The 23,460-nt window shown below is 43.2% G+C and overlaps 1 protein-coding gene across 13 annotated transcripts in view; it reads left to right on the plus strand.

Moving 5' to 3' along the window:
- SH3TC2 (SH3 domain and tetratricopeptide repeats 2) overlaps positions 1–23,253 on the plus strand; it is a 73,060-nt gene extending 49,807 nt beyond the window's left edge. For 4 of the 13 annotated variants that reach the window (XM_061616866.1, XM_061616871.1, XM_061616867.1 and 1 more), the window contains 7 exons: positions 27–1,742; positions 1,844–2,024; positions 9,987–10,137; positions 11,176–11,298; positions 14,118–14,268; positions 17,669–17,865; positions 19,219–23,253. In XM_061616866.1, coding sequence (XP_061472850.1) covers positions 27–1,742; positions 1,844–2,024; positions 9,987–10,137; positions 11,176–11,298; positions 14,118–14,268; positions 17,669–17,865; positions 19,219–19,410 — 2,711 coding nt within the window. In that variant the 3' untranslated portion in view covers positions 19,411–23,253. Of the gene's footprint in view, positions 1–26; positions 1,743–1,843; positions 2,025–2,151; positions 2,239–9,986; positions 10,138–11,175; positions 11,299–14,117; positions 14,286–15,399; positions 15,790–17,668; positions 17,866–19,218 lie in introns of those variants that run through there. The other 9 variants (XM_061616870.1, XM_061616872.1, XM_061616873.1 and 6 more) reach the window with 7 other exon arrangements.
- The last annotated feature ends 207 nt before the right edge of the window (positions 23,254–23,460 follow it).

A 23,460-nucleotide genomic window follows, 5' to 3' on the forward strand; every position in this document is an offset into this window, starting at 1 on the left:
CCTTGTGGCTTATCTCTCTCTTTCAGATGCAGTTGTACAGGGACTTAAGGATGGCTGGATGTTTGAGGGGTGGGGGAAGCAGGCTAGCAATAGCTTGCCCACTCCTAGTGATTCTGAACAGTCCAGTCCTGTTGGTGAATCTTCACCTTCTGCCCTGGAACACTTGCTTCTGCCAGAACCAGATGACCTTGACGACCCCAAGTTCTTCATTGACCTGAATGCTGGGCATATGGAAGACTCTGATGTTTTTGACCCTATACTGACTTTTCTCAACCAAGATGGCTATGTGGCCCATTTCCAAAGTCTCTATGACCTCTCTTTTTCCTTCCTCAGTTCCACCTTCTATGGCTTCTCCAGTGAGGAAGAACTAGTCTTATACCTAGAGACATCCAGGAACTGGGCCAAGAGGGGTCACCTTGCTTGGGCTCATATCCGGATATGCTTTCTTTTGGGCCGTCTCTGCGTCAAGAGGGCCAAGTTCTCCCAAGCACGAGTCTATTTTGAGGAAGCCATGAGCGCCATGGACAGAGGTTTTGACGACTTGCCCCTGCTTGCCACGTTGCATACAAACCTTGCTGCCATTTATCTGAAGCAGAAGATGAAGCAGAAGTTCTTATCCACGTTTGGGAAAGGGGTGGCCCTTCTGGCCTGCCTACCTGGGCACTGCTTCACTTCTGAGAATGAGCTTGAAGTCATGATGTACATCCTGAGAGAAGCCATTGCTGTGGGCAACACTGCTTTGGAAGCTCGGGCCTGCTTCCTTGTCGTCAGGCTCTTCTTGCAGCTGGGCAAGTATGACGAGGTCTTGCCTTTTGTGGAACGTTTGCAGTTCCTCTGTGCTGGTGTCTCTACCGAGGACTCCAGTGCACCCTGTTTAGACACAATGCCTCTCTTGACCTACCTCTATGACAAGAAATACTTGCCACATGTTGCCTTGGCATCAGCCAGGCTTTTCCCCCCCACCGCTCTAAAAGGGGCACTGACTCCCATTTGGAGAGCTGGATTCATCCTTGCAAACGCCTCTAAGCTCCTGAAAGTCCAAGAGAGGAGGAGCAGCAGCAGCATCCCTGCTTTGACTTGCGTGTATCTGAGCTGTGCATTGGCCTTCTCCCATGAAAACGGAGCTGTGTCCACTGAGAGAGCCTTGTGTACAGTGTTATCCAAAATGTACCTCAAGCATGGCATGTTACAAGCAGCTGTCCATTATTCAAATAGGGCTGTTGCCCTTGGCAAAGCGATGGGTGAGGAGGAAGCTTTTGAATCCTCCCTTTCTTTGGGATGGATGTATGCTTTGAGCAGCCAGCCAGGAAAAGCTTCAGAGATCATGTTGTGCCTCCTGCGTTCTCTGCGACAGACAGATAGCATCACACAGGATGGGGTTGTCCACAACCTTCTGGCCATTGCCCTTAAAGGAGAAGGGCAGGTGCAGAAGTCAGCAGAGAACTATCTAAGGGCCTTAAATAAAGCCAGGGAGACTGGCAACAGGCGGAACCAAGCCATTGCATTATCCAACTTTGGGTGCCTGGCTGTCTCTTGCCAGGCAAACTGCCTAGCAGAATGCTACTTTCTCCAGGCCATTAGGTTGTATTTTGAACTCCAGGGTGGAGATGATGCACAGATGGAGCTGGTGCAGATTCTGCTGTGGCTGGCCCAGTCCCAGGTGGAGAGGCATAAGATGGAAGAGAGCAGACTGTTTTATGAGCTGGCCTTGGCAGTGGCCTTGAAGACACACAATGTGATGAGTGAGTAGTTAGCCTATTGGGATGTGGGTTGAGGAAATGGAGGGGGTTCTCTGATGTTTGCTCCACCTTCTTTTAAATATCTAAATCTTGCAACCACCCAGGTCAGCTTCATGTCACCGAGTCCCTCTACCATTTCTATAGCAAAGTGCATCCAAATACCGTGGCCTGCATTATCTACCATGAGCACCAAGTTCTCCTAGCTCAGCAACTTCAGGACAGAGAAATGGAAGGACAGCTTCTGCAGGTTCTTGGCCAGCTCTACCAGAGTCTACGGACAACCAGGTGAGTCAGCATACCATGCACAGCATTGCACTCTGGAAAGATGGAGCTGGATGAGGCATTTCTAACAATATTTGTATTTCATTGATTTTGTTAGACCAATTAATTTCACTTCTGTCATTTTTTTCAGTGAAAAATAATGTCGTCGCATACAAGCTACATGGCATGAACTGCACAGTGGGTTTAAAGCAAACCATACACTTGGTTCAAAAAGCATCTATATCCATTTAGAAACATTGTTTTTAATGTGTTTTTAGGGGGGTGGGTGGTTTGAACATTTTGAAAAGTAGTCTGAAATTCCTTAATAAAATAAATAATACCAATTCATTGGAAACTTATCCAATGTCTGACATTTTTCAAAATTCCAGAGGTGTAGCCTTGTTGGTCTCTTGCAAACAAAAAATACCCGCTGCATGTAAAAGCTAACACATTTGTCTTTAGCATAAACTAAATGCATGAAATGTTTGCTGGGCACACACACTCACAAACCTGAGCACAAAGAAGGACTGTAGCTCAGTGGTAGAGCACTTGCTTTGCATGCAGAAGGTCCCAGGTTCAATCTTTAGGTAGGGCTGGTGGGAGAGACTCCTTGTCTGAAATCCTGTAGAGCCGCTGCCAGTCAGTGTGGACAATATTGAACAAGGTGTATCCAGTAATCTGACTCTGTATAAAGCAACTTCCTGTGTTTCTGTTTTCCACAGGGAAAAATGTACACCCAACTTTCTGTCTTTTAAAACATGTTATCTTTTTGCTTCAGCTACAAAATATCTAAGGCCATATCAGATGCCTTCAGCCAGCAAGAATGTATGGTGAAATCATATTGCCCTATTTGTTAGTTTGTTTTCTCTAGTGTCTCACATAACACTAGAACTTGTGGACATCCAATGAAGCTGAATGGTTGGAGGCAATATGCTTCCAAATACCAGTTGTTGGAAACCACAAGAGGAGAGAGCGCAGTTGTGCTCAGGTCCTACCTGCTGCCTTGGGCATCTTGAGAACAGGATGCTGGACTTAGATGGGCCATTGGCCTGATCCATAGGCTTTTCTTATGTTCTGTTTGTTTTTACCACACTTAACAAATGGCTCAAAGCAGGCAACAATACCTACTGTACAAATGTAAGTGAGTTGCAAAAAAGGAGCGTGCACAGGAGAGGACTGTACCCATAGCCAGAGACTTCATGCTGGTTTTGTCAAAGTGATCCCTACTGCTGAACAGGCAAGGTTTCTAAAGCACCTTGCCCCTTCAGGTGTGGGAGATGCTGCAGTGACAAAAACATTACAAAAATTTTGGAAGTCTCCACCACTTTCCATGGAGTAAGCTATTCTTAAAATTTGAAGAGATGGCAAGGCTTAATAAGTGTGTGCTGCCCTGAGAGATGAATGTCTTAAATAAATTCATCAAAATAAAAGCTCACATGGCACACTCTGGTAGCTTATCCTTATTTTATCTTTTGATGCAAGGGACAAGATTCCCTGAAGTTTAAAGACTGTTCAGTTTCTTTTTGTATGTTTTGTTCTGTAAATGCAGTTGTTCATTTGGTACTTGCAGGCAGAGCAATGGCAGCTTACAACATTGGCTGTGGTTGTTTAGTAATCGGGATGCTAACCTTCCTGTGCAAGGTCAAAGTGAGCTCAGAGGGAAGGAATGTAAGAAGCAGATGCCCATCACCCATTGTGTGTGAGCACCATTGTTCAAGATTAACAGTGGCGCCTCGGTCCTTGAATGAAAGCAACAGCTGGAATTCACTAACTTTAAAGGCCAATTGGCCAGACAAACAAGCAAACAAATAAACAGAACAGTAGGACATTCTAATGCCCTGAGTTTGCAACATGATTGTGATTGCCCCCCTCTGGATAAACATGTGTATCCACATGTCTTTGGGTGCCTCACTATTTTGTTGGGAGGAATTCAAATGCATACCGTATATTTAGGTTTGTGCAAATAAAATAAATAAAAGTGCTCTGTCCTCCTAGCACAAGAAATCTACTTAGCAACAACAGCAAACTTTTTACAGTTAGGGAAGTGATGGGGAAATTCACTGAAAAGTGTGAGGTGAATGAATGATTTACAGGAAGATGTGTAAACACGTTGCAAACAAATCAGGACAAATGCAGGATGAATGCTCATTTTCATATAACTGACCTGCAAACAAATCAGAATGAATGCTTAATAAACACTGGGCGTAGTCTAACCTCTACCAGAGTTTGGAAGATTACTTTTTAAAAGGAATAAATTAGAATTACTGTTACATGGTCCCAAAAAGGAATACATTACCATTACAATTACAGTTGTTCTGAAAGGAATTGATTATTTTACAGTTACTCAAAAGTAATCACTACAATTACAGTTAAGTTACTTTTTTTAAAAAACTAGAATGTTTACAAGGTGCTGGCCTTGGCTGCTGCACACCTAAGTAGCCTAAAGCAACTGTCTGGAGCACAGTCTTGTCATGTTTTGCTGGATGAGTTCCAGTTGGTTCAGCTCGAGGACGTGGACAAGGTGCTTGGACAGGTACGTGCAACCACTTCTGCACTAGATCCTTGCCCCTCTTGGCTTATAAAAACCAGCAGGGATGGAACAGCCAACTGGGCCAGGGAAGTGATAAATGCCTCTTTACGAGAGGGAGTGGTCTCTGGCTGTCTGAAAGAGGCAGTAGTGAGACCACTCCTGAAAAAACCTTCCTTGGACCCAGAAAATCTTGACAGTTACAGACCAGTAGCAAATGTTCCATTCCTGGGCAAGATCTTGGAATGAGTGGTTGCTGGCCAGCTCCAGACGCTATTGGATGAAACAGATTATCTAGATCCATTTCAATCGGGTTTTAGGCCCGGTTTCGGCACTGAGACAGCCTTGGTCGCCCTGTATGATGACCTATGTCGGGAGAGGGACGGAGGGAGTGTAACTCTGTTGATTCTCCTTGATCTCTCTGCGGCTTTTGATACCATCGACCATGGTATCCTTCTGGAGAGGCTCGTGGAGTTGGGAGTTGGAGGTACAGCTTGGCAGTGGTTCCGCTCCTAGTTGGCGGGTCATCTCCAGAAGGTAGTGCTTGGGGAACATTGATCGACGCCTTGGGTCCTCCAATATGGAGTCCCACAGGGGTCAGTTCTGTCCCCCATGCTTTTTAACATCTACATGAAGCCGCTTGGTGCGGTCATCAGGAGTTTTGGAGTGCGCTGTCACCAGTATGCTGACGACACGCAACTCTACTTCTCCCTTTCATCTTCTTCAGGTGAGGCTGTCAATGTGCTGAACCATTGCGTGGCTGCAATAATGGACTGGATGAGAGCTAATAAACTGAGACTCCATCCAGACAAGACTGAGATGCTGATGGTGGGTGGTCTCTCTGATCAGATGGTGGATACTCATCCTGTTCTCGATGGGGTTACACTCCCCCTGAAAGAGCAGGTTCGTAGTCTGGGAATACTCTTAGATCCTTCTCTGTCACTCGAGGCTCAAGTAGCCTCGGTGGCACGGAATGCATTCTACCAACTTCGGTTGGTGGCCCAGCTACGTCCCTATCTGGACAGAGATCTCACCTCAGTTGTTCATGCTCTGGTAACCTCTCGATTGGACTACTGCAATGCGCTCTACGTAGGGCTGCCTTTGAAGATGGTTCGGAAGCTACAGCTGGTGCAAAATGCGGCGGCCAGACTAATAACGAGGACCAGGCGGTCTGAACACATAACACCTGTTCTGGCCCGCTTGCACTGGCTACCTATATGCTTCCGGGCCAGATTCAAAGTGTTGGTTTTAACCTATAAAGCCTTATACGGCGCGGGACCACAATACCTTTCGGAACGCCTCTCCCGATATGAACCTGCCCGTACACTACGCTCAACATCGAAGGCCCTCCTCCGAGTTCCGACTCATAGAGAGGCTCGGAGGATGGTAACAAGAACTAGGGCCTTCTCAGTGGTGGCCCCCGAACTGTGGAATAGTCTTCCCGAAGAAGTGCGCTTGGTGCCGACATTGCTATCCTTTTGGCGCCAAGTCAAAACCTTCCTATTTTATCAGGCATTTTAGCTTTTCTTAAACATGTTTTAATTGGTTTTAGATTGTGGATTTGCATTTATATTTTTTGTATTGTTCTGTGTGATTCTATTGTATTTATTGTAATGGTTGTACACCGCCCAGAGAGCTATGCTAGTGGGGCGGTATAAAAATTCAATAAATAATAATAATAATAATAATAATAATAATAATTTAAAATAAACACACACACAGAGGTAGTAGAATAATTCTTTTTCTCCATAAGATAGCAGTGATGATCTCTCTGCTGGTAAGGGAGGCTGCGAGGGAGGCAGAGGCCACCGCTCAGAGCTGTGCGCGTCAAATCAAGTGCAACCTCCCCCACACGCACACTCTCAGCCAGCAAGTGTCATCTCTCTCACTCAACCACTTCCTGGATCCTGCCCTGCCACCAACTAAGGCACACCCACCCAAGCAAACATTTTCCCCTGGGGTGCAAAAAACACTGCAAATGCAGCAAATTAGCTGGGGAGGGCAGCAAAGGCCACTTCGCGCACACACCATTAACACACACACGTTGTCGTCTCTCACCTCCACAATTTATCTCTATTATGCTGTTGCTTCCTTCTCCTCCTTCATCCATGTCCTTGCCCTCTGGCTCCTTTCTCCATCCATTCTTTGCCACCGTCCATTTTTTCAACAATTGCTTTCTCCACTCCACTCCCATCTGGCTCTCCACCTCCTCCCTTGATGCCTCTTAAACACCCACAGAGCATGAGAGAAGAGCAACACTGTGCAGTTTGAGGCACATGATTTTCATCCACGAATCAGAGGAGCAGAAGACTTCCCCTGCTCCCCCTGCAATAGCGTCCAAAAGTAATGCTGCAAACATTACAATTACTCCTCAAAAGTAATAAAATTACTCCTTGTTCTATTACAATCAAAATGTAAAGGAATTACCTACTCATTACTCAAAAAAAGTAATAAATTACAAGTAATTCATTTTTTGTGACAAATTACTTCCATGGTCTGACCTCCACGTATTATTTTGTGCAAGCAGATCAGGATGAATGCTCAATAAACAGATCATCTGAAGGAGCCCATTGCAGAACTTTTATGTTGCACATTAGATATGGTACCACTGGAGGTGATTCTGCTGATAACTAAAACATACCTGTTACCTAGGCATTTCCCTGGCTGTTATTGTTGGTTCCGGGACTTGGGGGGTGGTCTCTTGATTAATGTGGCTGATATATTGTAATTTTATTGATTTGTGTTAGTTGTATTTTATTGTGATTTTATGACTGTGTGAACCACTTTGGTGTTTAATAATCATCATAATAGCTTTCATCTTTGAGAAAAAATGAATTAAAAAGTGATGCTCTCTTCAAGGAAGGGGGAGATATGAACATGCTAAATACATGCAATAAGGACATATTGTCTTCTGGTCAGTTTCCAATGGTTTTGGTGTTTTTACAGCTTGGGATACAGGTCTGAAAGACACCTGCTCCCACCTCAGACCTGTCCAGGTGTCAATGCCATTTCCCAGTGCTCTTTTCCAGTTGCCCCATCACCTGACATTTAGCAGGTAACAACTAGAGAGGGGGCATTTTTGACTTTGTTGCTGAAAGTCATTAGAACTCTCTTCCCAGGAAAGGTTGCCAGGTCCCTGTGCAGTTATCTCTTTGGCACCAAACCCAAAAGGCAAAGACCTTTTAAAAAAAAATTTCTCTCGCTTTTAAATTGTTTGAGCAGGGTTTTATACTGCTTTTGTTGTTTTATGTTGAACCTTTGTTTTATTTTCAGTTTTGTAAAATGTTCTGAAAACTGATTTTGAAGGTCAGTGTAGAAATGTTAAAATAAATATATAAATTAGTTTACAAGAAGAAAAGAACCCTTGGAACACTCTGGTTGGCTTATACCAGGTGTGGGGAACCTTTGGCCCTCCAGATGTTTGTTTTATTTTATGTATTTATATCCCAATTTTTTTTTCATCAAGGAACTCAAGGCGGCATACGTGGGGTTCCCAGGTACACTGACCAAACCCAGAGATGCTTAGCTTCTAGAAGGTGGTGGCTTCACATGCCTTCAGACCATACCCTGGGCTGATGTTGCTAGATTCCAATTCCCATGACGAGAGTTGCAGTTCAGTAACATCCAGAGGGCCACAGGTTCCCCACACCTGGCTTATACTGTTTTTGGAATTTGGCATCATGTGGTCAATTAAGCTGAGGGTGTTCTGGGGTTTACTGAGAATATATACTGTTCATTTATTTTTTAAATACATCTATCCATTCTGTACATGCAAATTGCCACTGCTCCGCTCGCAGTACTGGCTGTGGTTGCTTAGGAATCTGGATGCTGACCTTCTTGCACAAGGTCAGAGTGAGCTCAAAGGGAAGGAATGTAAGAACAAGGCGCTTGTCCTGTGAGCACCCTTCTTTAAGATTACAGGTTACACTGGAGAAGCAGGGATGCACAATGGAAGGGACTAGGCAGGAGTGCCTGCCTGCCAACTCTCCCTCCTTGCCTGCTATTTCCTGACTACATGCTGCTGTTCATTTCAGAGAGACTGGTGTCCATGGTACCTACAAAATACTGCTGCCTATATTGATAAAAGAAAGAGAAACTATAGCTACATACTGTTACGGAGGAGCTCCTTCCATGAGAAGGAGGCTGTACTCACATACTCCTGGTTGTGGCTTCCCCAGTGAAAGAGATACATTGTTGTTCAAATAAGACACACTGCTGCTGCCTGCTTCAATGAGAGAGGAAAGGAGAACAGTGTGTCCCTATGCTGACGCTGCCTGTCTGAAGGGGAGAGACTAGCATTGTGACCTCAAGCTGATGACGCTTGCTTGCAGAACAGAGACTGGCCATTGTGTCCTCATGCTTACCTGAAGTCTGACTGACCATTGTGACCTCATGCTGATACTGCCTATCTGAAGATAAAAGACCAACCCCTTTAATGAAAAAAGTTTCTTTTTGCACCCTGGACCAGACAGGGTGTCCTTAATGTTTTGTTTTCTTAGTCATCTACCCTTTCAATTGCAAGTTTCACTGCTCCTCAGGCATGCAGTGCTGCTCACCAGTGCTTTTTAGAGATTTGGGGTGACGACCCTGCTGCTGGCTGTCCATGACAGCATCTCGCTATGCCAGAGGTGAGGAGTCTGTAGCCCACCAGGTGTTGTTGGACTCAAGTTCCTATCAGCCCCAGCCAGAATGGCCAATGAGAGGTGTGAGGGGAGTTGTAGTCCAGCAATATCTGGAGGGTCACAGGTTCCTAGCAGACTGCCTGCTGCTTGCCAGGCATTTATCTGATGAATGGGAGTCACTGAAAGGTCAGCAGCCACCAAGATGATAAAGCATTGGAGAGTCAACTTGAGAAGGATTGTAGTTATTTTTCTTAAAAAAAACAAAATTAAATAAAAAATCCCCATTTAAATCACAACTACAAACAGTTATGTCCTTCACAACCTTCTCTCTACCATTTGTACAATGTGATATTTGTCCCAAGACTAACACTCAACATCTCATATGTGCAATCCATTTACCACAGTCAGAGGGTAACAGATTCCATGGGAGCAATGTGAACACGCATTTCATTTGTTGCATATATAGAGGCTACTCACTCTGGCAAAGTATGAACTGGTCTCCAGTGTAGGGAATAGGAAAGGCACAGGTTTCATGGTAGGACACTCCTTGATAACAAAACTACAATGTAAACTACAGTTTTCCTTGCACCAGATGCAACAGCATTCCTAGAACATTTATTTATTATGACAGGCCTAACCTGTTCCATCTGCTTTATAAGAGCTCCTCAGCTGAGTCTGGAGTTAAATAAAAGGGGTCATTCAGCCTGTGTAGGACTTAGCAGACAGTGATGCAAGAAAAGCTTTGCAGGGCTGGTCAGAAAGATTTGGTTTGTTTTGACTTGATGCATGAGCTCCCACAGTTTCTTTGCAATAATGGAGCACTCATCAACCCCACAGATCTCTGAAACGGGCACTGGACTGTACCAAACAAAGTCTGAGAATCTTCATTGACCTGGAAGAAACAGTCAAAGCAGCACAGGCCTGGCTACAGGCTGGAAGGCTCTACTACCAAATGCAAGAGGATGACCTTGTGGAAATGTATTTGCAGGTAGAGTAAAAATAAGACAGCTGATGGTATCTATCACCTAATCACTTTGTGAAAGAAGACTGAAAGGGTGAGGGACAAACTACTAACTGCAGGAAAAATCTTAACGTGTTCGGCAAAAATGAATTTTGACTTAACATCCTGTAGCGTGTCTGGCACATGGTGACTGCTGAGTCAGAGTTGGTGTCTAATAGAAATAGTATCAGCAGTGGCAGTAAATTTTCCTTCAGTTGATGGATACTGGGTAGATCTTGGCTGAGGGAGAGGCATAATTCTTGTATATTGTACTAGCATGCAGATTTATATGCTTGGACCTTCATTATACAAGAAATTGGCAGTAACTCTTAGCACACTGATAAAAGGTTTATTTGTGCTAAAAAAAACCCCAAATTTCATTACTTAAAAGTTCATTAAATGAATCCTGTGATTATTTTACATTGGGGAATTATGAATACATGTTCTTTATTTGTTTACTTATTTATGGTTGAAGCATATGGATTTATTTGCAACGTTTGGATTTTTTCCCCCTGGGGAGGCTGAGAACTTGAGTGCTAGAAGGGAGGAAGGAGTGGAATAGATGGGCATTAGACCAATAGGTGTCAAAATACAAAAGGAGACGGAATGAGAACTATAAGGTGAGGTAGTAGAATATTAGCCCCCTTATGAATGGAAATCTGTGCAATAGGTTTTGAACTTTTAGCAAATACAATAATCAGTTTTTCCTCTGTAAATTGTGAGGGCTGTTTGGTACATTTTTGGAGAAGCCTTTGTAATAGAATCAGACCCTGTGCTATGAATCCATGCCAATGCAGATATGCAGATTTGTAGGCAGTTGTGTAGGAACATTAAACATGTTTGGATCTGAATAGAAGTAGCAAATTGGACTCATGTGGTTGTTACTGTAAGCCATCATGAAAATTACACACATGCTGCAATGATGGAGGGCTAGGTCTAACTGTCAGTGTTATATCTTTTTGTTGCACATTATTCTTGTGTGATGATATTGCCAATGCTCTTATCCTGACCTGATCCCTTTCCCAGGCAGCCATACAGATGGCACTGAAATCTGGAGAGCTGCATTTGGCCATGGAACTGTATGAAGAGGCTGGTGATGTCTTCTTCAATGGGATCCAGAACAGACAACAAGCAGTGGAATATTACAGGGTACCAACCACAAAAAACATTGGCAATATCCATGGAGATTTCCATATCAAGACTTCACATAAGTATTACTGGCATTGATTGAAAGAGACTATGCAGAAGTAAAGGGAGGAAGTTTTGGGGGACATACAATGGTCAGATAACCATTGTGGGCAAAATCCATAAACTCCTGTGGCGTGGGTGTATTTATTGCGTTTAAATACCACATTTCTGCCAAGGGAGTACACGATTCAAAATTTTTAGAATAAACAAATTCTCCAAAACATCCCCAGGTCAACTTCAGGAGCTGATGGCACTAGGTCCCTGAGAAGGGCTTCTTCTCTTCTGCCTTACCTCAGGGCACACAAGCCTCAAGTAGCCTCAGGGAAGGTAGGGGCAGGTTGGCTGCAACAGTTCTCTCAAGCTGCTAATGGTCCCTTCAGGAGCTGGTAGCACAAGGTTCTTGGCCCAGGCTTCCTCACTTCTGCCTTCACTCAGGAGATGGGAAGGTGGAGAGGGGCTGAGGGTACACACATATGAATACAGTTGACAGAGTGTAGGCGTACCTGGAATCTGGATACCCCATAGCCAAGAAGGGCCATTGGTAGCCATGGTTGGGAGGATTCCATGAAAGCTAAACCACTGCCCCCTTGGTGAAATTCTACGCCCTTGCCAGAAATATTTCTGGTGCTTATCATCATAAATAAATATAGAGCAACATTTGAGGCGAGTATTGCAGCACGGGTCAAGCTAGTGATTTTCCACCCCCCAACTAGATGACATGCCAGGTGGGAGTTTAAAGCAGGAAATCCCGGCATCATCAGGCAGGTGGATGGGGGGAAGATGTAGTTCGCTTGCAGTTGCACTCGGCACATCCTCCTTTCATATTACTTCATGCCTCCTGGGGCTGTTCTTAAGTTTATCAAAATATAGTGGTTCTGTACTGTCTGCAGAGTATTCATGAGCAAGAATACATTTCATATGAGAGAGAGCATGGCCATGAAGTCATATGAGAATGTCTCAGAGGAGTTGTTCTCTGGCAATTTTAGTTGGGATTTGAATTAGCCCTGTGGCCTTGCTTTGTTTACTTGTGGGGGAGTATAATGCCCACGCCTGGAGGTAGAAAGGCTTCATTCAACAGTACATGATAGTGTCATGCCACCTAACTATTCTCATTGGTTGCTATATGAAAGCAGAAGGTTGTGCTGCAGCTTGGGAACATAGGCAAAAATATTCTGCGGCACCATTATCATGTCTCTCATGGCTAGATAAAAAGGTCTGAGCTCCCCAGATTAAAGCCCATTTTTGATAGCAGCATTTTTGAAAACCTGGAATGTATAAAACACTGATTATTCTAAGTGTAGTCTTGGCTGCTTTCATTTTTTTTCTGAGAGTTTTTTTCTTTGATTTTAAGAAAGGTATGCACAATGCATTGTGCTTATAAGTAGCAGAAGGATGAATTGAATGGAGCTGATGTGAAGCTTGAAGGCGAGCCCTTATGAGCGCCTTCCCCAGCCTGGTGCCCTCCAGTTGTTTGGGACTACAACTCTCATCAGCCCCAGCCAGGGAAGGCTGCCTGATGGTTTCTAGGCAAAAGCCAAATGGACTGAAGTTCCAGTTACCCCCCCCCCACTCTCTCTCTCTCTCTCTCTCTCTCTCTCTCTCTCTCTGAAACAATGTCTCGTTCTTGTGGAAGCACAAGGGACAAGGCAGAAAAGTTCCTGTGTTTATGCCAATTACCACATAACAAAAAATATCCAAGCTACAAGGCTTGCTGATTAAGTCTGACTTGTTAGGAAATGTTAATTTGAAGGAAAACCAGCCATAGACAGATGTGACATTCCAGATTTCTCCTACAAGACCTTGGCCTCTGCAGGTGAGTAGGTCAGCCACTCAGCTGGTCCATTGAATTCAGACTTCCTTTAATAGTCCTCACAAAAACCTGCTGCCACCACCTACTGGCCAAGAGAGAGCGGCAGGACTTACCCTCTAGATCAGCCTTTCCCAACCAGTGTGCCTCCAGATGTTGGACCACAACTCCCATCAGCCTCAGCCAGCATTGCCAATGGTCAGGAAAGATGGGAGTTGTGGTCCAACAACATCTGGAGGCACACTGGTTGGGAAAGGCTGCTCTAGATGCTTAGTCAACACAAGACGTGAGGTGAGATTTGTTATTCCTGAAACTTACCCAGACCAGTACATCTTCATTCATTTAAGAACTGTCATTCTCAAAGGACACTCCACATCTGTCACTCACTCTGGGTTTCCCTACCACTCGATTGCATTCTCCTGCTGTCAATCATTCTTCCAGTCATTCATGTTACATGGGAAAAAATGAACTAGCTGCTCATAAAAGGGTCCTGTTTGATAAAATGCAAAAGGATAGGCACTTTGAACAGATTTGGGGTGGATTTATAGAACTGTATGCAGAATAGTATTGGGCGACATGACAAACAGGGCAGTATTTCTGATCTAGGAGTTTATTATTTGTAATATTAATAATGATGAACATTGTTAAATTTTTTTAGTTCTGTTTAAATTTTTATTCCTTTGAGGAAGCAGAGGTGGGTTATGTTGAGTGGGTGAAGATGAATGGGGGGGGGAATTTGAAGGAGTAATGCTACATGTCTTGTTTGCTATATGAGAAATTATCAATAAGCCATTAATAAACACAAAGGAAAATACTAGATATACTGGGTGATGGGAGGAGCAGATAGTAATGGCATATCCCTTTTGTCCTGAGCATCCTTCTCTCTGAAGGGCTATTTTACAGCTGGAATGGTGGGATGGCATGGTAGGAGATTATGAAGTAATATGAAAGCATTGTGTTATTTTTTTTCCAGCAAGGAGCTGTACCTTTGGCTAGGAAGCTGAAAGTGGTGCAGGCTGAGCTGAGAGTGTTCAACAAGCTGACTGAGCTGCAGATTGGACTCCAGAATTATGAAAAGGCTTTGGAATTTGCTACGTTAGCAGCCAGGCTCAGTGTGGATGTAGGTAGGAAAGGAGCTAAGGTTTGTAGCACAGTAATATCTGACACATATTGTGGAAAGCATGCAGGGAAAGTTGCAGTGGGTCAGCAAACTAAAGAGACCACAATTCCCGAAAAGCCACATTTTAATTGTAAATACAATTCCATCTTAATTGCATTTCACTCTGCAATGAAGAGAAGGCTAGATATGATTTAAATAAAATGAATAAATTACAAAGCCCAAGATAGATTTGTAATGCTCAAACCAGCCAATAGTAAAGATAAAAAAGGACAAAAATGTCATAATTTACCTAAGTAAGTGGTATCTTCTTGTTCTGCTCTTTGAGATAGATACCTGTTTGGAGGCAAAGGAAGTAGGCCTGCATTGATTTTATGACACCAAGAAAGTAGGAAGGTAGGTGTGTTATCATTCATAGGTGGTAACACAGCCACTGAGAGAGAATTGCCAAACACGTTATTCATCTTTTCCCAGATGAAGGCTTCCAGTGTCCAAACCCAAAATTATTTAACCAGGCCAATGTACAACATTGATTGTTAGTGGAATGTAACATGGCCTCTGTGAAAACAGAGCACTGAACTAGATGGGCCTTTGGCCTGATTGAGCAGAGTTCTTATGTTCTTATGTTAACATTATTGACTTTATATTAATGTTGTTGCAACCTTTAGGCTATGGATCACTAGCTGAAATAAACTAATATGTGTTCCCATCCACCAGATTATGCCAATTATCCATAAACTCAACCAGCTTTTTAATGTGGGTTAGCTATTGTTGGCATAATATGTAAACCATTTTGCTCCTCCCCATTTCAGTTTTCAGTAGAAATTTTCTACAATTACTTTTGGAATTGGCATGTTCAAGTTTAGCTTTATAGTCCATTCTGCAGTTTTACTAAGGACCAAGAGTTGACTTTCAGTTGGTTGTACCTTCTTTGCTGTGAATGTTTTCCTCTCCCCATAGAAATAATGAACACTACTAATCCTCTAATCCTGTGCACTAAAAAACGGCATACTTGGGTTTTTTTTAAAAAAAATACATCAGTAGGGACCATCATGACAAAAAATTATTTTAGTTGATGGAAAGCCTATCTGACATGAAATTGACATTAATTTATTCCATCAATTTGACACTGACATAGGACTTCCCAGGAGGATCCCTCCGCCTGTGCAGCCTCTGAGACAGCTCTCGTCTTGGATGAAACTTTTTCAGCTATAAATCCAGTCAGAAAAGTTTTTTTTTGACTGGGGATAATTTCTTCCGGATAAGGAAGAAACGTGAGATCTCCCACACAGCTTTGTTGTGATTGTTGGAGACTGGAATTCGTCAGAATTGTCTGTGAAAGAAGGTCTTCCAGCAGCTCGAACGGAGCGAGGATTTTTAGCTAGCTCAGCTAAACAAGTGATCCGTTTTTTTTTCTCTTTAAAAAAATACGGACTAACAGGCAAGCATTCTCCTGTCTACGATTATCACTTTCTTATCTATACAGCTAAAGAGATTTGTCAAAGGAACAGCAATTAAGATAACCTGGGTGAGTCAAAACTCCTTCTCTTTTACTCACGGAATTAAGGGGGAAGAAAATAAAAATAGCCTATCTTTTTGTTATTGCAAAAAGCTGACATGGAAAATAGCATTATAAAGATTACAACGAATGAGGGGTTTCTGATTGGAAGAGATTTTTGATTTATAAGACTTTTGTGTAACATAAGTCTGGGACTATTTTTTCTGATCTACTTTTTTTTTTGACGAATCTGCTCACTCTTTCTGCTACTAGTTATTTGTACGCTGTGAACTAAAGCTGTTTTTGCACTTCTGGGCATTTAAGAGATAAGAGCTGTCTAGAGTGTGACGCCAGTTGGTTTGAAAGATTAACTCCTTTGTAACTGGATAAAGAAATAAACTGCTCTTGCTTGGGACATTGAAAATTGAAGGGGTTTTGTTCCTTTGGCTTTAAGAATGACAATTAAGAAGACTATGGATGTACAAGAAGGGACTTTATCTTTAGACATGTTTCAGAAAATAATGAATGGGATTAAGTCAATAAAACAAGAACTGAGAAATAATAGTCAAGCGTTGAGAATTGAATTTGAAGAAATGAGACAGGAGCTGAAAGAAATTCAGGATTCTATGAGAAAGGAGAATAAAGATAGATCTGGAAAACCAAAAAAGGATGAAAGAGAAATTAAAGGCAAGGTTCAAACTATGGAGATTGGATTAAATATGGACATGGAAAAAGATTTGGATTTCCTGGCTGTGATGGATCATGGAGACAAATATTATGGTTTGGAACTCAGCGCTGTCCCTGAAGGAATTAAAGAAATTGGAGATAAAGATATTATCGGTTCAAAAAAATTCCTGGACTGGAAGGATTTGATGGAACTTGAAATGGAGAAAGTTAACAGAATTAATCCCTGTTTTGTGTCAATGGAAAAATCCTCAAGAGATGTGCTAGTGTATCATGTAAAAAAGAGGAACAGAGATGTGGCTTTGCAACAATACTTCAGTGATACGTTCTGAATGGATGGCAAGAAAATATCTGTGATAAAGGAAATTCCTATCAGACTTTTATTATATGACTATGACAGCAAGATTATGGGGTGCGTAAAGATGGAAGATGGAAGATGGAATCAATACGGATAATGGAAGAAGAGCGATTTGAAATTACTGGACTTAGTAGACTTGATGAGTTGGATTAATTGACATGTTTATCTAGAAAAAAAAATTGATGGACATATATCTCAAGGATTGGAAACTTCTCTTTGACTTTTTGTGGAAGAATAAAATGATATGATGTTAATGAGATTTGAAACCAATTAAGATACCCGCTGGAGGAGGGTGATTTTATAATCTATTTAGAGTCAGGCTTGTTATATATTATAGATTTATAGCTGAACTAAGACAAATCGGAAGTCAATATTTTTTATGTTTTTTTTCTTTTTTTTTCTTTTTTTCCTTGTATTAGTTGTTGAATTGTGTTTTGTCTTTTTGTATTGTTTTGGTTTTGGAAACTTGAATAAAAATTAATTGGAAAAAAAAATTGACACTGACATAGATTTTTAGGACATAGGGATTAGAATATGCATTGCTGACAGCCTGATCCTATGCATGCTCTTTTAAAGAAAAAAAAAATCAGTCTTTCAATGCACGAGATTGTTAGTAGGAGAGAAAAAGAGAGTGTGTTGTGCATACACTCCAGTCTTTGCAACTTCTGAAAATCCAAACCAGGACAATGGCAGAAAGCAATGGCATTGGCACTGTGACCAAAACAAGTCAGAGGAACTGATGGGGAAAAAAAGGTGGGTAGGGAAGGGAGTTCAAAGGGAACTGCATCCTAAATTCCTGCAGCCTTCAGGGTCACCAAACATGTATTCAATTATTGATAGACTGCAATATTGATTTTCTTTTTCCAGGAGATCAGTTGCAAGAGCTAGTTGCCTTTCACCGTCTGGCGATGGTATACTATTTTCTGCAAATGTATGAAATGGCTGAGGACTGCTACCTGAGGACAATCTCTCTGCACTCACCATTTCTGGAAGGTGCTCAGGAAGCAATGTATTATTCCAAGGTTTACTGTCGCCTGGGAGATCTGACTCTGCACAAATTAAAGGTGAGAGATAGTAATCTGTGACACATGCTGTGATGCATCTCACTAAAGACCTGCCAAGACCAGAAGCTAAGTTTAGCCTGACCTTGCACTTAAATGAAGTCTTTCACTAATCCATTAAAACATCTAATAGCCAGCAGTCATCAGATGCCATGAATTGTCCCTGAAAGCTCCTTGAATGTGTTCTCTTGTGCTGACTTCTGCCTTGGTCCAGTTCCAGAGCCTGCAGTCTTCTCTGCACCTCCCAAACTCCTGACTTTGATTTTGCCCCCTATGTCTGTTTACATTTTCAGTTTGCAGCCATGTTGTCTTCAGTCTCTTTGTATGCTTTGTCATTCCTCTGCTGTTCCTGCCACCCTTTCTACACCCATGTCTTGAACCTGCCTTTGATTTTCAGCAGCTCTGCCACTTTTTTCTGACATTTCCAAACACACTGGTTTTTGTCTCTTGCAATCTGGACCACTCAACCCCACCTCCTTCACTTTGGCTAAGTATGAAACAGAGAGTGCTTGCTAAAGACTGTCCTATGATTGCAACAATTCCTCTCAGGAAATACAGTGTTACTGAGATACAAATGTAATATTATTTTCAAGATTGTCTTTGGATTGAAAACATCTATGGGAGAGGTCCTTCTCTAACGTCCTGCCAACATCAGAGTCACATTTTGCAGGGACATGAGAGAGGGCCTTCTCAGTTGCTGCACCTAAGCTTTGGAAATCAATTTCCATGTGTGGGGACTATTTAGCCTTCTCTCTGTTAACCTTCATCCAGCAGATGAAGCCTTTGGCCTGCCAAGATGATTTGTTTTTCTGCTGATGGTTTTTCATTGGGTGTTGGTTTTAATTTTCAATACTGCTTTTCTCTGCTCTTGCTTTTCTTTAGGGGTTTAAATTACAGTTTAATTCATCTTGTTGTTATTGTTTGATGCCTAGTGTGGAAGGTGGGAGAAAATAATAAATGCTAACATAAATGTGGGGTTAGAAATTTATTAAAAGTGATCTTGTTAACTGATTATAGAGAAAAATCAGTAGTGCGCAGATGACTGAGTGATTGCATGGCCTGCTTAAGAAGATCTGGGCAGCATCCATTATCCCTTGGTATCTGCATTGCTATCCCAAAATCAATCAAACTGGTTTCTAACCTCTCTAATTTCCCAGTCTATGGTCTGAAGGCACATGAGGCCAGCTCCCTGCTGAAGCTAAGCAGGGTCAGGTCTGGTCAGTGCCTGGATGGGAGACCGCCTGAGAACCATATGTAAGCTGCTTTGGGTTTCTAGCATGAAAAGAAAGGCAGGGTATAAATGTAATAAATAATAAATAAATAAATAAATAAATTTCTGTTGCCTTTTATCCTCAGGATGAACAAGATGCAGCTAACTACTTCCTCTTGGCCTTGGCTGCTGTCACTGAGCTTGGCGACCAGGCTTGGGAAGGCAAGATTAAGTCCAAGTTGGCACAGATATACAATGCTTCTCAGTCAGACAAGAGCCCAAGAGGCTGGACCACATATCGGGCCCGATGGCTGAGTGAAGGAAGAGATGATGTATGACATATCACCATGTGGGACTCAGGAGCTCTCAGACCTCTGAAACAGAAGGAACAAAGCTCATTCTTCTTACCTCACTACCAAAGCATTCCCAGGTGCCTCCTAGACCCAAACAGGAGAACATGTCCCAGTGCTTCAATCTCCCTGTGCTTTGAAATTAGTTATGAGAAAAACGTAATTGGTTGTGGATGGATATGCCAACTTCATCAGCATTTTTGTAGCCTGGTGTTTTGTTAGCAACACATACAAAGAGAAGACATTCACTGACACATCCAGACCTCATTTAAATAGATACAGGACAAGTCCATGCCATACATTTAAAGCAGATCTGTAGGTATTGCTTAAAGTGTAAACTGAAAGCACAAGGTAGGATGGAAACAAGAGCAAGTCTGATGGAACGCAAGTTGGCCAGGCTTTGAAGGAGCTGGAGCTGATCTCTGAAAAGATACTTCAAGAAGATGTTCAGCTTGTACCATTCAACTTCAGTGCCAAAATGGAGAGTGCTCTTTCACATTCCCTGCAAGCCTTGAATAAGCTGAAGGGCCCTGAGAAAGAAGAATTTTCATTTCTGCCGGGAATGTATTTTAAGTTATCTAGGCTTATATTTATTTCAGGGTTCCCCCCCCGTTTTATCTCTGTCACCAGAGAGTTTCTTGGTGCCAATGAACTGCATTAGGGCCACAAAAAATATTCATAGCAAAAGACAGAATGTCAGATAGCACCTTAAAAGATAGAATGTGCGCGTGATTGATAAAGCAGAAGACAGATGGAATGCAAGAGGTCTCAAAACCTGTTCTTCAGTCAAGTAATGAACTACCTTCATAACGGAATTGATAGAAGACTATACTGGCAAATCAACCCTGCCTGAGGCCCCTTTCCTGCCATTCCTTTGGAACACGGAAAGCTGCTTCTACTGTGTCTGACCGTTGGTGCATCTAGCACAGTATTGTAGACACTGACTGGCAGCAGCATTCCAGGGTTTCAGACAGGACTCTTTCCCAGCCCTACCTGGAGATACCAGGGATTAAACCTGGGACCTTCTGCAAACAAAACATGTGCTCTACCACTGAGCTACAGCCCCTCTCTTCCTCACTGATGTTTCCTCCTCACAATTTTCCCAGCCAGAGCAGGAGTGGAAGAGGGAGGTGGGTATGGAGAAGCAAGATGGATGGGTTTCAACTAGTCTTTATTTCATTGATTTGGTCATCTGTCAGATCATTTTATGAAACTGGGCTTGGAGCAATGTGAACTCTTCTTACACATTAAGTGTGTCTTCACCCTAAAGCGTCCAGTAGAACCTGAATTCCGCAAATCACTTTTAAAAACTTATCCTGCTTTCAAAAAATTTGGAATATTTAGACAAGGGAAACGATAGGCAGAGGTAAGCTGCAGAAAAGGGATGGGGACCCTCAGGCCCTGCTCTGTGTCCTCCTTGAGTGCTTTCACCTGGTTGGAGTGTGTCCTTGCACTGGGTTGACGCCTCGTGCTAGCCATGAGGGAGCTCTAGGGGTGGGTAGTGAGTGTGTGTGTGTGTAAACCTCTGACTTTTGTATGGTTGGATTATACAAAGGTGACATCCATTGCTCTGCCCACTTTTGCCTCTGGCTGTACCTACCATTGGTTTGGCTCCCCCAGAAGATTGCCCATGAGGGAATATGATCCTTAGGCTGGAAAAGGTTCCCCACCCCAGGTACAGGCACAGAGGCTGAGGTGGGGTTAGCCTTCAAGAGCAGTGGTACCTCTCCTTCTCCAACAGTGGGCTACGTTGCTCTGCCTTGTGAATGAAACTGTGGCTGTGGCTACAGAATTCAAAGAAGCCAAACATGATAGCCTTTGCTTCAGGGTCAGGCCCTCAGTTCTTTGTTGGGAGTTTCTGCTTGGGTTAACCCTTGCACTGGTGATCAACAAAGGAGTGTCCACATAATGCCTATAGTTACCAAGTCTCCACTGGCCCTAGGACTGAGAGAAGATGGATTCTGCGTATTTGGAGCATATGAGATGTAGCCTGAATTCCACAGGGGCAGTGGAAACATTTCCATAGCCATGCTCTGTGGGCCTCTGCGTCTTAGTGCTGCCAAGAAGCTGAATCCTTGCTCCATTGCCTCTGCCCACCTTTCCTTGCTGGATGCTCCCAGCCCTTCTTTCTGTTGACACTGAGCAAATATACCCCACCAGTTGCTGGGGAACACAAGGAGTGGTGGAGGGTGCTCTTTGCATTCAGGTCCTGCTTGCGGGTTTCCCATGGGCAACTAGTTGGCCACTGTGAAAAGAGGATGCTGGACTAGAAGGCCATTTGGCCTGATCTGGCCAGGCTCTTCTTGAGTTCTTGTGAAATGAAAATAAAGCTCCCTGTTTTTTGCCTTTTTCCTCCTAGGAAGCCTTCTGCCCCATTAGGAGATGCACAAAGAGGTCTCGCATTTGGAGCAGACACGCTTCCCTGTGAGGTAGACACTGGTAACATAAGCCAGTGTCTGCATCAGGCATGGCTGGGCCCTTGGGCACCAGCAGTGTCATGCTCCACAATGCCCCCTCCTGATGCAGGCAGCATGGGATTTAAATAGGTCTGCCTGCCACACCTACCTCCTGCTTCAGCGCGTATGCCCCATGCACTGCCATCGCTCAAGATGGTGGCAGAGGTATCAACCCCTTAATCTTGGGTGATGGCAGGCATGCACGCACAGTGTGTAGGGTGTGTGCACTTATGCACTGCCGCAGCAGGTAGGTGGTGTGTGTGTTGCCTGGGAGCTCGTGCTCTGTGATCTGCAGCAGCATCGGATCACTGCATCCCACAACCTGACCCTGGTGTGGATCGCAGAGCAGGAGTTCCACCCTCCCAGCCTAAAGAAGGGCCCTGCAGGGGCCACAGGGGCCCTTGGTCATGGCCCAACCTGGCCGCCCACTGGTGCCAGGCCTGACACAAGCCCAAGCTCATTTCAAAAATATTGCAGAAGAAATGGTGGTGGTGGGGAGTGCATTGCTTGCTCATCTCTGAAATACTGGGGAGTTATCACATTTGCCTCCTTTATGTCTGAACTTTTGAGTGTCTGCTGGGAGGTATAAGTGAGGAAGCAGCACAAGTGATGACACCTCACTGTCTTTATGAAAAAAATCCTTTCTCATACAAAATGAGAAAATTATTCAGGATAATAATACTGAACTGTACCAGTGACTGCAAACAGCTGATATACCCATGCCTCAGAACAAACTCCCTGCAGCTAAATGTGAATGGCCATACCTAAGTAATATAGCATATAGTTTGCATGCAGAAGGCCCAGGTTTGCTTCCTTGGCATCTTCCATTAAAAGGATCTCAAATCAAGTCACAAAACTGGGGCCTGAGACTTTGGAAAGCCACTGTCTTGTCATATTAGATTAGATGTGATAATAGTCTTGCTTGGTGCAAGACAGCTGCATATTCTCATATATGGTGTTCGGAATTGTAGCACGGATTTACCAGCTTGCAATGTGCAGTTTTGCCTTTTCCTTGTGCTATATCTCATCTCACCACTAGAGAGCAATAAAAACTACTTCCAGGTAATGTTTATTTTTCCATTGTTATTAAGAGCAAGAATCTATTTTGAAATTAATAAGGACTCCTTAACGATCAGAACCTTGAAGACACAGCTGTGCCTGTCTGAGTGGACGTGGTTAGGAACATCCTCCCACCCACCCCCACCCCCATGGACATTGTTCTTAAGTTTTTCTAAATCCTAAACAGATCACATGGGTTTCCCTGATATTATGTACAATTGTAGGTTTCCTTCTCCCACCCTTCACTCATGTATCAAATCAGTTAAATGGCAAGAATTTGCTTTCAAAAATGGTGCAGAATTGGGCTTTGTTGCTTAAGGGAGGACTTTGAAAATAATCCTGATAGGTTCCGTTTTCATTTAATGGTGTTTCTGATTATTATAGAGAAACGCTAAAATTATGAAAGTCAGAATGACATAAGGCATTGTTTTTTAACTTGGGTCCCCAGATGTTCTTGGACTACAACTCCATCCTCCTCAGCCATCTTAGCCACTGGTCAAGGGATCATGGGAGGTGTAGTCCA

Source organism: Rhineura floridana, chromosome 3 (assembly GCF_030035675.1).
Source record: "Rhineura floridana isolate rRhiFlo1 chromosome 3, rRhiFlo1.hap2, whole genome shotgun sequence".
Lineage (NCBI taxonomy): Eukaryota > Metazoa > Chordata > Lepidosauria > Squamata > Rhineuridae > Rhineura > Rhineura floridana.